The sequence below is a fragment of the Neomonachus schauinslandi genome, chromosome 9, assembly GCF_002201575.2.
Source record: "Neomonachus schauinslandi chromosome 9, ASM220157v2, whole genome shotgun sequence".
Taxonomy (NCBI): domain Eukaryota; kingdom Metazoa; phylum Chordata; class Mammalia; order Carnivora; family Phocidae; genus Neomonachus; species Neomonachus schauinslandi.
In genome coordinates this window covers 115,600,267-115,615,787 of record NC_058411.1, presented here as the reverse complement: position 1 = coordinate 115,615,787, position 15,521 = coordinate 115,600,267, and the positions used below count along the sequence as shown (strand labels likewise).

The window sequence follows — 15,521 nt, the reverse complement described above, 5'->3', positions numbered from 1 at the left end:
ATAAATAAAAATCTTTAAAAAAAAAAAAAAAAAGAATACCGAGCTCAGACATAAATCCTCACATACTCACATATATGGTCAAATGATTTCAGACAAGAGTGCCACAACCATTCAATGGGGAAAGGAGGACAATCTTTTTCACAAATGGTGCTAGGAAAACTGAATATCCAACTGCAAACAAATCAAGTTGGACCCTTACCTTACACTATATACAAAAATTAACTCAAAATAGATCAAAGAGTTAAATAAAGAGCTAAAACTATAAAATATCGAACGCTTAGAAAAAAAAACAGGAGAAAACTTTCAGTACATAGGATTTGGCAATGATGTCTTGGACAAAACACCGAAAGCATAGGCAACAAAAGAAAAAATAGGTAAATTGGACTTCATCAAAATTAAACATCACAGGACACTATCGACAAAATGAAAAGGCAATCCACACATAGGAGAAAATAGGTGCAATCATATATATCCAAAATATACAGCAAACTATAACAAACTCCTACAACTCAACAATAACAACAAAACCTGATTCAAAAATAGGACAAACACTCGAATAGACATTTCTCCAAAGATAATACAAATGGCCAATCAATAACCATTAAGGAAAATCACAACAAAACTACAGTGTAACACCACTTCATCACATTAGGATGGCTATTACCAACAAAACCAAAAAAAGTATTGGCAAGGACGTGAAAAATTAGAATCCTTCCTTGTACCTTGCTCATGGGAATGTAAAATGGAACAGCCACTACGGAAAACATTATGGTGGGGTTCCTCAAAAAGTTAAAGATAGAATTACCATATGACTCGGCAATTCCACTTTTGGCTACATACCCAAAAGAAGTGAAAGCAGGGATTCAGACAGACACTGGAACACCCATGTTCATAGCAGCATTAGTCACAGCAGCCAAAAGGTGGAAACAACCCAAGTGTCCATCAACAAATGACTGGATAAACCATTTCATTTGAAATATTATGAAATATTATTCAGCTTTAAGAAGGAAAGAAATTCTAACATATGCTACAACATGGATGAACCTTGAAGACATGCTGAGTAAAATAAACCCATTACCAAAGAACAAATACTGTATGACTGCACCTATATGACTTACTAGAGTAATCAAATTCATAGAAACAGAAAGCTGAATGGTGATTGTCAAGGGCTGAGGGGGAGTGGAGAATGGGAGTTAGTGTTTAATGGGTACAGAGTTTCAGTTGAGGGAAGATGAAAACATTTTGAAGCTGGATGGTGGTGATGGTTGCACAATAATGTGAATGTACCTCATGCCATAGAACTGAAAACTTAAAAATGGTTAAAATGATAAATTTTATGTTATGTATATTCTCCCACCGGTAAAAAAAAAAAAAAAAAGTTGGGTTTCCACTCTACCTTACAACCCCCAAATCAAAAGAAATTTTTCACAAAGAACACTACAGATCAGGATGATTATCTGGCAAATTCCACCAATCTTATACATACATTTCTCAAAAAAGAAGAGCGAAGAACATTCTCTAAGAGAATAACACAACCTGCCTTATCAAAACTTTGAATGTTATATTTTTGTACTATTGAATCCATCAGACAGTTTCTCCCAACTAGCTAACATTCTTAATTGACAGATCAAAACAGAAATTAAAAGAGGTTGCATGGGAAGCTGCCATGTTCATAAACAACAGCTTCTTTGTTAGTGGAGGGGCGGTGATTATCAGCAACCTACAGGGCATTGAAAGAAAATTACAATTCACAAACACAGATGCAAACTGTTGGGAAAAAAAAAAAAAAAAAAGGCCAGCAATGTATATTAATATGAACAATAAATATAACCTAGGTAGTTTTATTCCAAAAATGGAAGGCTGATTTAACTTTTGAAAATCAGTAATTCACACATTAATAGAAAAAAGGAAAAATTATATGATCAGTGAGATGCAAAAAACCATTTGATGAAATCTAATATCCGTTCACAATTAAAACCTCTATGCAAAGCAGAATAAAAGAGAACATCCTTAATATTTAAAGGTTTCTACAAAGAAAACCCTTAAGAAACTTCATACTGGGTGCCTGGGTGGCTCAGTCGTTAAGCATCTGCCTTCGGCTCAAGTCATGATCCCAGGGTCCTGGGATCGAGTCCCTTATCGGGCTCCCTGCTCGGCAGGAAGCCTGCTTCTCGCTCTCCCACTCCCCCTGCTTGTGTTCCTGCTCTCGCTATCTCTCTCTCTGTCAAATAAATAAATAAAATCTTAAAAAAAAAAAAAAGAAACTTCATACTTCATATGTGAAATTTGGAAAGCTTTTCTTCTGCTACTAAGAACAAGACAAGACTGCCCACGATCACCATTTCCATTCAACAATGCACTTGAGGGTGCTACCAAGTGCAGAAGTCACGGGGGAGGCTGCAAGATCAGAAACAGACACAGGCAGAGACAGTCAACTTATTTAGACAGAAGCTGTACTCCCAAAGAGTGACCAAGGACAGTCCTTTCACCCAAAAGTGCTGGTACGATGACCCTATGGACAAATCGCCTATGAAAAAAATGACATCTGACTTCTTGGCACAGAGATGAACAGTGAGAACTCTCATACTTAATAGAGATGAAAATCAGCACAATCACTATGGAAACCTATGGCATTCCATACTAAAGCATACCCTACAAACCACCAAGAAACAGACATAAGAATGTTTAAACAACTAAATTGTAAAGGGGTACATGCCTGTCTGATAAAATGATCAAGAGAAGCAGAGGAGCAGCAACCACACAAGACCAGAGAGGGGAATCTTTCCGGAGACAAGAGGCAGTGTTTAGGATGGTCCTGCCAACATTCCATTTCTTCATCTGGATGGTTGATAAATGATTTTCTCTATGACCAATCACAGAGCTATTTTCTGTACTTCTGAGTATGTGTTATATTTCACAATTTAAAAAAAAAAGGTTTTTAAATGAGTTTGAACTGCTAATCAGATTAAATGCCCTCAACCATACTGAAAACAGAGACAAAAGTAACATTTAAATTCACAAAAGTAGAAGAATGGTGCTAAAAATATTAGTGATATAAAAAATTAAAAACTATGCTCGATATCCTAATGTTATTTTCTTCAGCACAGTTGTTACTTCTTATTTGAAGCTCCTAATGGTACAAGATGACAGTTTACAATGGGAGAAGAAAAAGCCCACCTTGCTTGAGCTTTCCTATAAAATAAAAGTTGAACCCCAACTTCAATTTAATTCTATGAGTCCAGGAAGTCAGAAACCTATATAACATGGTAATGTAGACTTAGATTCAAAAATGTCAAAGCTAGATACTTTGAGAAGACAGGTTCCACTCCAATTTGGTAAGCACTATAGACCGTACCTATAGGGAAGTGCTCAGCTGACTATGGGAATTCCATAACTCAGTAATGTCAGATAGAAATAGGTTTAGAAAGTCATCCCATATTGATGTCTGCCTCCAAAGCTGGACCATATTTAATTATTTCAACAGTAACTTCTGGAGACACCAGAAAGAAAGGGAATCTTTCTTACATATAATTTAAATCTCTTCTGATTTGGATTATCTTCATTTTCTACTTATACTACCATCAGTGAAAATGGCAAATAATTGGTCTCTCTTTGTGAAGTATTCTTTCAAATAAAAAGGCAAGAATAGGTTAGATTAAGATAAAACTTTCCTGAATGGAAGTTCTATAAGTTAAGATGCCATACCCATGATGCCAGGCCAGGCTAACTCTTCATGGTCATCCCTTTCCTTTCCCGGTGCCAGGTGGTTGAACCGATCCAGATGTTCTAACAATCCACCCAGCAGAGGGACAGCTCCAGCCTCCTGCATGAGACCAGCATTTTTACTGAGCAGAAGCACTATAGAAACTACTAGTTCTGGAAGAAGAACACCTACATTTTAAAAGAAAGGAAAAAAAGCATTAAGATTTAAATAAAAGCGTATATCCTATTAAGCCACTTTGTAAGCTCATTCTATGTTTAAATTCTGATAAATCACAAAATAAAGAATGCTTGTCTTAGCATATTTCTACAGGATTATTTTATCTTTCATCTTGAAAGAACAGATAAAGGTATCAAACAAAACCCTCTGAGTTACAAGAATGCTTTTCAAAAACACTGTATTTCAATAGAAGTATTAACTAGAGTCTTTTATTCAGAAAACTGTTTCCAGAAAACTAAGTTTACTATCAGAAAAAAAGCACTCAATAATAATGCTCTACTGTCACAGAATTAACTTGAAAACATATTAAGCAACAAAGGAATTTTATTAAGGTCCTGAAAGGAGCAACTAATTTTTATGCTGCTGAAATAAAATTAGACAATTACTAATAACCTCATTATTGAAATGGTAATAATGGTGGTATGACTCTAAATCACCAATTACATTTATAGTGACACAACTCCTGCACCAGGTTGCTTAACAACAGAATTGTCAGCAAGTGAAAAAACAAAAAGAGAAAGGCCAACAGGACTAGAAAATGTATGGGGCAAAGGCCTGCAGGTTTATCAGGAAAGGATAAATTTTAAGTCTCATCAATCTCCAAATATAAATACATGTCTGAAGGTAGGATATAAAAAAGGTACCAGTGAAGTCCCCTTCCACAATGCAGGCCACCTCTGCAAAGTGCCGCCAGCTGGTGGAAGCAATGCTGGCTGCCACAGGCAGTATGTCGCCAATGTGTGTGCACAAAAGGGCTGTGTACTTCTTCAGTAAGGAACCGACACCCATAAGCTCAGGACCTCGAAGAAAGATATAAAAATGTTCATTTTTACCATTAAAATTTACTTTGTAAATAAACTGCATTGATTCACTATTCCACCCTCATCTATACATCTTTTACCTATAGTAATTATGTCAAACAGAAGCTATTAACCCTTAATCCCTGGCTCTTTTTATATCACATAGTCTGAGAAAACAGTGAATTTAGTTGTCAATTTTTATACACTGTATGACATAATACCCAGAAACTTTGGGTGTATAAATACTAAAGTCATAATTTATAGAGTTTTAAAATCTTATATCCAATACACACAAATGTTACCAAATTTCAAGTCTTAACACTTGTAAATTACTCCTAATGAACAAAGTTAGGCATTTTTCAATCTCATAAAATCTTTAACTTTTCTTCCTACATGGCTCTTAATGACTTTTCAGTTCTTGGGACTTTATGTCTTTGAGATGGGCACCTCTTTCAGACTCTAAGCTCACCTATTTCATCCTGAAATTTTCTATCATCCACAAATGCCTAACTCTTTCAGCAACTAAGATATTTTAGAATATACTATCTATAAAAATATTAACAAAAGCAGCAGACCTTTCCATCCTCGACAGAGAAAGCCAACTTATGGAGAGCCACCCACTACCTTTGAAGCTTATGGAAAGTACTCTACTCTGTGTCATGCACAGAGCTGAACGCTTACATATCAACCTATTTTAATCCTCAAAGGCACCCTGAGATGTTATTCCAGTTCCACAGATGAGCAACCTATAGCCCCCAGGAAACTCAGTCCCATGTCCAGCAGCTAATAAACCAGTGCTGTAACTTCCTCCAATGATGAGTCATTCCACACATTACACCTACCTAGCTTTCCAGTGTGACATACAAATACTATGTCACTACTTGGTTCCCACATTATGTCAGTATCTAACACTCCATTAGAGATACGTACAATAAGTTTGATAAATCTTCTATAAAACTAACCTGAACATAAAGAATACTATTTTTGATGCCCAAATAACTTAAATATTAAGACAATGAAAAAAAATACTGGTAAGTCTAATATTCATCAAAAAAAAAAGTGGATGCAAAATGAAGTCCCCCCAAATTGGTATAAGATTTAATAATAAAAAAACAACACATCTGGGAATGTAGAATAGGCATGTCAAAATGCCTAAATTAGAAAGCCAAATATACACAAGGCATTTTAATTTTAATCAACTTACTAGAAATATCTGAGGTCTGACCAATACTTTCTCCTGGATAAAGTTTACTGATAAGTAGGCGCTGAAAGCGCAGCAACAAATCCAATGAAGCAGTTCTTTCACGACTATGTTGCTCAAAGTCTAGACATGATGAGATCCGACGGGCAACATCTTTCAATCTGGCTACTGTCTGAGAAGCAATGTTTCTATGCAGGGGAAAGAGGATTGCAAAATTAAAGAAGTTATGTCTGTTTAAAAAAAGGTATTAAGAAATCACGACATAAACTAAAATCAGAAATATAGATCATACACCCAGGTGACCTGCAGCTGGCTTCCTTCCCCAAATATGTGTCACGTGTGTCTGCAATAAATACAACCTCAGTCAAAACAGAGTAGAGAAGCACAGAATTTACAAAAGATATAATGATGCCCTTTGTTTTACAAATGTGTTCCTAAGAGCTGTGTGGAATGGTCCAAAATGATAGAAAACTCCTGTACAGACCTTTGAGGAAAAAACTGTGTCATTATTTTTGTCCAAAGCTGCATTTCACACATATATGTGACACTCTTCTTAAAGACAAGATTCACTCATCATTTCTGCATCTGCCTCACAAATCTGCCTTGAGACCTATTCAGGTAAGTACCTAGGTGGGCAAGGTAGGGGGTACCCAGGACTCTGAAAGTACAGGAAGGAAGACCAAGGTGGGTACGAACAGAACAGGTCAGGGTAACAGATGCTTGAAGAATATGGCAGCAAGGAAAGGAACAAAGGCTCCAATTCCAACTGTGGGATCTGACTCGAGACACAAACCTATCAGTTAATAGGGTGAAAAAGGAAGAAATGTGAGTTCCAAAAGGTACAATTAGAACAGTAGTAAAACGTTCTGGTTCCATGAGCAGCTTGCAAAGGAACAAGGGCAGAGAGTCAAGACAAGAGAAGGAAGGAGAATGGACACTCCAGGTGATAGAATAGCAGGCTGCTGAGACTAGATCCCACAATGCTGAGGCACTAAAGCTTCCAAAGGGGAATACATCCTATTTGTGTTTGAGGAAGGTAAGTTTGGTATGAGTGTGAAGGCAGATTAGAGGGGACATGGAACACCAGATAACACCCTGCCACCCAGAGACAGTCCCAGCACCAGCTGAACCAGGCCTGATCCCTGGTACTAAGAACAGAAGAAAGTGGGTTAGTGGAGGAAAAGAACCAAAGCACAGCCTCCTTCTGGGCTGCTGTCAAAGTAGCTCCATCATACCAACCCCATCCCAGCCAGGAGGGTGAGGACTTGCTGGCTGACACCTGGCACTGCCACTGAGCAGGTGAGTCTGGGATCTCTGCATAACACCACACCACAGACAGGTGTTCTGCCCCACTCCTTTGATTTCTAATGTGACAGCCAGTTTGTGGAAAACCTCTGTCAACTGCACCTGCCCCCATGATAAATTCCTGGAACTAACAGCACAGTGAGGAAGGACAGGAACAAGAAACGTTAGGAGTCCCAACAGAACTCCAATATACATCCAAAGAGTCACTAAGAGGAGCAAGAAGACCTTGGCTGGTGCACAGGCCCACTCCCTGGCCACACGAAAGAAGGTAGGTGCTCACTGGGTCTTGCCTCTAGTCAACCTCATCTTTCTTCTACCACCTGATACCCTGCCTTGATAACCACAGTAGAAAAAATAGGTCTAGAATCTGGGTTTTATCCTATACAAGAAGAAGCAAAAGAGACTAATATAATAAAAATTTTAACTTATTTCCTTAATAAAAAAATTCAGAACCATAATCATAATGTGTAATTCTGATAGTTGACTAATTAAAAAAATCTTCATATCTCTCAATTTTCAAATATAAATGTTTTTCTGTGGCTCCTTGTCAGCATAAGACTAAAGAGTTACTCTGAAATCTGTTTCATGGCTTATTCTTGGCAAGCTGCAATTTCTTCAACCTGCTTTCCAAGGAATAAAGTACACAAAATGTCTCTATAATCTCTTCCATCTTTAGACTACTTTTCAACAACTGCATCAGCTAAGTCAACACACTGAGCTACCTTCAGTCACACTTAAGGTAAGAAAATTAAATTAAATGTCGGGATGCTGGGTGGTTCACAGTCTTAAAGCGTCTGCCTTCGGCTCAGGTCATGATCCCAGGGTCCTGGGATCGAGCCCCACATCTGGCTCCCTGCTCAGTGGGAAGCCTGCTTCTCTCTCTCCCATTCCCCATGCCTGTGTTCCTACTCTCGCTATCTCTCTGTCAAATAAATAAAATCTTTAAAAAAAAAAAAAAAAGAAAGAAAATTAAATGCCAAAGTCTCCCTCTACGGTGGGAGAGGCACATTATCTACACTTATGAAAGAAAAGAGCCTGGATTATAGGCACTGTGTTAGTAAGAAAGGTGTTGATGCATCTTCCTGTCTCTATTTTCCAAAACTTTTCTAAGGTTTATTTCCATGCTCAGTTTTTGTTTTGTGTTTTTTAACCAGGTACATCTTTATTATAAAATTGCTGGGGAGCCAACTCCTCCTTTCATGCCAAAGGTTCAGAAGACAAACTATAAGGATGGTCTACAAAGTGCTGCCCAATAGCAACATAATGCCAGGTAGCCACATATGTTATTTAAAAGGTTCTGCCAGGGGCACCTGGGTGGCTTGGTCAGTTAAGCATCTGACTCTGGATCTCAGCTCAGGTATTGATCTCAGGGTCATGAATTCAAGCCCTGTGTTGGGCTCCACGTTGGGCGTGGAACCTAGTTAAAAACATAATAATAAAAAATTAAAAATAAATAAATAAAAAGTTCTGCCATTCACATTAATAAAGATAAAAAGAAACCAAAAACCAGTATTAATAATGTATTTATCCCAATATATTGAAAATATTATTTCAACATAAAATCTGAACTCCAAAAAAAAAACTATTGAAATTTTTTTTTTTTTTAAGATTTTATTTATTTATTCGACAGAGAGAGACACAGAGAGAGAGGGAACATAAGCAGGGGGAGTGGGAGAGGGAGAAGCAGGCTTCCCGCGAAGCACGGAGCCCGATGCGGGGCTCGATCCCAGGACCCTGGGATCATGACCTGAGCCGAAGGCAGATGCTTAATGACTGAGCCACCCAGGCACTCCTGAAATATTTTTTATTAGGTTTCTCACAGCCAGTCTTCAAAAGCCATTGTGTACTTTATACATTCAGCACATCTCAATTCATATAACTAAATTTTCATTGAAAATACCTGATCTGAACTTGACTCATAAAATGCACAGCTGAAAAATTAAATTCATTGACCAAGTTATTTCAAACATACTTAAAAGTTTTCACACAGCTGAATCGGGTCTAAGTTTTTTAATTTGAATTTTAATAAATAAATAATAATTAAGAATTCAATTAAAATAACTGAATTTTAATTAATAACAAATAAAAATTCAATGTTGCAGCATTAGCACATTTCAAGTGCTAATCAGCAAATGTGGCAAGTGACCATCAGTCTGTACAGCAACAGGCATAGGTGGGTAAAACAGACAGGTCTCTCCACACCAAGGAAACAAACAGTCTGAGCAACCTACCATGGGCCGAGGTCAGCGAACCCAGCACTCACTCTCTGCCAGAGATACCAGGGGACCGGACACAGCCTCCTCAGCCAAGGGTGGGACATTCAAGAACTCAAAAAAGTGCTTCTCAAAATACATGCTTTATGCTTTAAAACTTCTGCACAGAACTTAACCTTTTAATTACATAGCACTCAACATTCATTTTCTCATTTGATCCTTAATTAACTCTGTAAACACTGCTATTATTACTCTCCCACACCAAAGACAGTTTCACTTGCCAATTTTACACAAGCAGTCACAACTGAAATTTTCTAGGAACAAATCCCAAGCTCTTTCCACTACCACCAACTACACTGAGTTAATTCATTTTCAATTTGTTGTACTCAAGATCAGAATGTATGAGATATTGATCAAAGGAAACAAAAATCGGGTTAAATTAAAAAAACGGGAAAAAGTTCTTTTAATTAGCCTTTACTACAATCTATGTAAAGAACTAGCTCTAAAATTTCCTCTTAAAACTTCACTGTGCATCCAGTAAATTCTGGTGCATCCATATGGAAAGCAGGCTGCCCCCACACCAGCAGCATACCACCCGCCACCCTCCTAGACATGCCACTCTTCTAGACATGCATGCAGAGCCCCCTGCTCTCTGGACTTAGCTGCCTGAGCCAACACTCCAGGGCTCTACTTTCTCTATGTGTAGAAAATGAAACAAACCAGGAGCCAAGTTTATATAAAACAGTTTTGTTAAATAGAAGGACAACAATTTTCCATTGTCTAACAGCTGCCTTTCAGAAATCACCTTGCTTTTTTGGTCTTTTTTATTTGAATGACACTGAAACACTAGTTGACATGTTTCACCAAACACTGTATGATCACTTCAGCCCAAGGTTTCTATGTTTATATTCTGATTCTGATTAATTCTTATTTACTCCCGATAGGGCCTTCAGAAATAATGCTCACCATTTATTTCAGCTTTTAAATTAAAAGTTGTCTTAGAAAGTAATACACATTAATCCATGATATACACAATGAGGCAATGATATGAGTTTTAAAAGAAATAACTCTACCACAATGATTTTCTTTTCTATCTACTGCTTACTAATGAGAATAAGAATCTTTTCCTGTTTATCTCATACACTCCAATTTTCTCTTGTGTGAAAACCTTCAGATTCTCTAGTTCTACGTCACACACTCCAACCTCTCATCTGTTAAAAGTCTGCTCTTAAATATGACCTCACTGATATGAGAAATTCTTAATCTCAGGAAACAAACTGAGGGTTGCTGGAGTGCGGGGTGGGGTGGGAGGGATGGGGTGACTGGGTGATAGAGACTGGGGAGGGTATGTGCTCTGGTAAGCGCTGTGAATTGTGCAAGACTGTTGAATCTCAGATCTGTACCTCTGAAACAAATAATGCAATATATGTTAAGAAAGAAAAAAAAAAAAAAGAGGGGTGCCTGGGTGGCTCAGTCATTAAGCGTCTGCCTTCAGCTCAGGTCATGATCCCAGGGTCCTGGGATCGAGCCCCACATCGAGCTCCCTGCTCCGCGGGAAGCCTGCTTCTCCCTCTCCCACTCCCCCTGCTTGTGTTCCCTCTCTAGCTGTGTCTCTCTCTGTCAAATAAATAAATAAAATCTTAAAAAAAAAAAAAGAAGAAGAAGAAGATAGCAGGAGGGGAAGAATGTAGGGGGGGAAATCGGAAGGGTAGATGAACCATGAGAGATGATGGACTCTGAAAAACAAACTGAGGGTTCTAGAGGGGAGGGGGATGGGAGGATGGGTTAGCCTGGTGATGGGTATTGAGGAGGGCACATTCTGCATGGAGCACTGGGTGTTATGCACAAACAATGAATCATGGAACACTACATCTAAAACTAATGATGTAATGTATGGGGATTAACATAACAATAAAAAAATAAAAATAAAAATAAAATAAAAATTTTTAAATTAAATTTCAAGGTAAACGCACATTTATGTGGTAGAGAAGTATGATAGGATGATCAATAAAGACTTTTTTTCCCCATTGTAAAAAAAAAAAAAAGTCTGCTCTTAAAACAGTATGGAGGTTCCTCAAAAAGTTAAAAACAGAACTACCTTATGATCTAGCAATCATACAACTGGGTATTTACCCAAAGAATACAAAAACACTAATTCAAAGGGATATAGGCACCACTATGTTTACAGCAGCATTATTTACAATAGCCAAATTATGGAAGCAGCTCAAGTGTCCATCAAGGATGAATAGGTAAAGATGATGTGGTGTGTGTGTGTGTGTGTGTATATATATATACACACAAAGCACTATTGATTCAGCCATAAAAGAAAATGAAATCTTGCCATTTGCAATGACATGTATGGAGCTAGAAAGTACAATGCAAAGGAAAATAAGTCAGAGAGAAAAAGACAAATACCATATGATCTCACTCATACGTAGAATTTAAGAAACAAGACAAATGAGCAGAACGGGGAGGAAAAAAAAGAGAGACAAACCAAGGAACAGACTCTTAATTAGAGAACAAACTGATGGTTACCAGAGGGAACGGGGGTGGGGTGGGGGGGGGGGGATGGGTTAAACAGGTGATGGAAATTAAGGAGTGTACTTGTGATGAGCACAGGGTAGTTTACAAAGCTGTTGAATTACTACATTGTACACCTGGAACTAATATAACACTGTAAACTAACTGGAATTAAACTAAAAACTAAAAAAAAAAAAAAATGTCTGCTCTTTACCCCAAAACTTATTCAAGGTAACTTTCAGAGTATTTCCTCAATACCCGAAAACATTTTTCAGACCTTAGTGAAAACCAATAATCCTCCTGTTAAAATATATCTAATACTATTTACCTAAGAAGCTGTTGTATGAGCTGAACCAAAGGCAAACACTGTTTTCCAGAAGACTCATAGATCCCTGTATTAATAAGATCTTTATCCAATGGAGTCCTACTTCTGTGAAATGTTGAGGCATTGGCTTCTTGTTCATCAATTTCTTTTTCCTTCTGTGCTTCTTTTTTGGCTTCTATATCCTGTAATTCATAAAACAGAAACTGGTTACCAGTTATCTTAGGAGCAAGTGTGAAGGCACCCTGGGCTGAGCTCTGATCCCCAGCCTCTTTGCACTAACTCATAAACCGCCTGATGACACTGGCCCACGCCCACCTGCCTGAAATCCCATTACTCAGGTGCTCAGTTTCTAAACAGACTACTTGTCTTATAAATCCAATGTCCAGGCTGCCATTGCTGATGGTCTCCGGCTTCCTTCTGGGAAGTCCCTAAAATCTTTACTCCTGATCTCAAAAATACCCAATGTGATCTGCCCCATACATGCACAGTCTGTTTTGCAAACATGAAGCAAGAACCCAAGAATGAGAAGATATATTCCCGATGAAACATGTGTTCAGAATACAGAAAGAATTCTTACAACTCAACAATTAAAAGATAAACCAATTTAAAATAAGCAAAGGATTTGAACAGACGTATCTTCAAAGAAGATACATAAACGGCTACTAAGCACATGAAAAGATGCTCCACATTATTAGTCATCAAGGAAATTCACACCTGTTAGGATGGCTATAATAGAAAAGTTGGGAGAGTAGCAAACATTGTCAAGGATGTGAAAACCTAGAACTCTCATACATTCCTACTGGGGATGTAAAATGGCACAGCCACTTAAGAAAAAAAATGTGGCCATTCTTCGAAACACTAAACATAGAGTTAACATAAAACTCAACACCTCCATTCCTAGCATACACCTACAAGAAAAAAAAAAATATGTCCACACAAAAACCTATACACAAATGTTTATAACAGCATTTTCATAATAACTTAAAAGTAGAGACAACTAAATGTCCATCAGCTGATGAATGTATAAACAAAATGTGCTACACCCATACAATGGAATATTATTTAGCAATTTTAAAAAATGAAGTACAACATAAATAAACTTTGAAAACACTAGACTAAGTAAAAAGAAGCCAGACATAAAAGGTCACATACTGTATAAATCAATTTATATGAAAAGTCCAGAGCCAGAAAATCTTTCAGAGACAGAAAGTACATTAGTAGCTGTCAATGGCTAGGAGGAATAGGGAATAGGGGGTGACTGTTAAGGGGCACAGAGTTTCTTTTTGGAGTAATGAAAATGTTCTGAAATTAGATAGTGGTGATGATAGTTGCACAACTCTGTGAATATACAAAAAAAAAAAACACTGAATTATACACTTTTTAAAAGAGTGAATTTTACAGTATGTGAATTAGATCTCAATAAAGCTATTATTTAAAAAAAGGAAACAAAAAAGCAAAAAACAAAAATAGGAGGTATCTTTACCAGTCAAATACAACCAATATTCATGAGGACTTACTATGTACCAAGCATTGCTCTAGTGACCAAATTTACTGTGAAAAAGCCAAAAAGTTCTTTCTTTCTGGGCTTTATTTTCTAACGACAAAAGCCAGAACAGTCTAAACACCAATATCCTTCCCAGTCCTGAGTAGTGTGGGGAGGAAGACCCAATCTTAGTGGTGGGATTGGAACTGGGCTACCCACCCTTAAGGATAAGAAGGCAACACGAATCAGAAAGGTCAAAAATGTGCATGCTTGGGGCGCCTGGGTGGCTCAGTCAGTTAAGCATCTGCCTTTGGCTCAGGTCATAATCCCAGGGTCCTGGGATCAAGCCCCACATCAGGCTCCCTGCTCAATGGGGAACCTGCTTCTCTCTCTCCCTCTGCCTGCCACTCCCCTGCTTGTGCTCTGTCAAATAAATAAAGTCTTAAAAAAAAAAAAGTGCATGCTTTTGACCCAGCACAATTTCATTTCTAGAACCTTTTCCTAATTATCATTCTTATACTCAATGACTTATATTCTATAAAAATATATTTATAGTAGTAAAAATATCTAGAACTTAAATTGTCAATAATGGGCTGTTAAAAAAAAAAAAAAAGGAATAAGAAGGAATTCCCTTTCCATATGACAGATTTCCCCAAAGCAACAGAACAAATGGACATAATAAAATATTCAACACAGAAGACATGGCAACTTGATAAGTAAAAAAGACACAAATTGATATATCATTGAGACTAATTCTAGCACCATAAACAGTATCATTAGTAAACAACTGCATCTTTAAAAATATGGAAGACAGGGCGCCTAAGTGGCTCAGTCGGTTAAGCGGATGCCTTCAGCTCAGGTCATGATCCCAGGGTCCTGGGATCGAGCCCTGCATCGGGCTCCCTGCTCAGCCGGGGGCCTGCTTCTCCCTCTCCCTCTGCTGTTCCCTCTGCTTGTGCTCTCTCTGCCAAATAAATAAATAAATCTTTTAAAAAAATAAAAAAATAAAAATAAATAAAAATCTGGAAGACTATACACCAAAACTATTAACAATGGATACTGGTATATTAATTCCTAAATGATGAGATTTTTGTTTATGCCTTTTTGTAGCTTCATAACAATTTTAAAATAAATGGCCATTAGTTATCTTGTTTTATGCACCTTAATTATATAGATCACTATCTATATATCTCTGTAGCCTCTCTACTCCCTGTTAACAGTTTCCCTCCAACACCCCCCCCCAAAGGTCCCTCCCTCTCTCCAACAGGAAATGAAGAATAAACATTTGCTAAATAAATTAATAGGTTCTAGAGTTCAGCGTCACTTCTGATTTGCCTCCCTCTCAATTTTCATCTTATTTTTCCTTCCCTTCCCCTATGTTCACTTTTGTTTCTTAAATTCCGCATACGAGTGAAATCATATAGTATTTGTCCCTCTCTGAAGACTTATTTCACTTAGCAAAATACCCTCTAGTTCCATCCACATCATTGCAAGTAGCAAGATTTCGTTCTTTTTGATGGCTGAGTAATATTCCATTGTATATATACACCACATCTTCTTTATCCATTCATCTATCGATGGACATCTTGGCTCTTTTCATAGTTTGGCTATTGTGGACACTGCTGCTATAAAGATTGCGGTGCATGTGCCCCTTCAAGTCACTATGTTTGTATCCTTTGGATAAATATCTAGTAGTGTAATTGCTAGGTTGTAGGGTAGCTCTATTTTTTAACT

General features: G+C 37.5%; 1 protein-coding gene across 1 annotated transcript in view; it reads right to left on the bottom strand.

The window, feature by feature from the left end:
- Nucleotides 1-15,521, bottom strand: part of HERC2 (HECT and RLD domain containing E3 ubiquitin protein ligase 2) — a 258,118-nt gene that overhangs the window by 142,742 nt on the left and 99,855 nt on the right. The window contains exons 20-23 of the mRNA XM_044918185.1: nt 12,308-12,486; nt 5,945-6,129; nt 4,585-4,740; nt 3,706-3,891 (exon numbers count right to left, since the gene is read on the bottom strand). Of these exons, the coding sequence (XP_044774120.1) occupies nt 3,706-3,891; nt 4,585-4,740; nt 5,945-6,129; nt 12,308-12,486 (706 nt within the window). The remainder of the gene's footprint in view (nt 1-3,705; nt 3,892-4,584; nt 4,741-5,944; nt 6,130-12,307; nt 12,487-15,521) is intronic.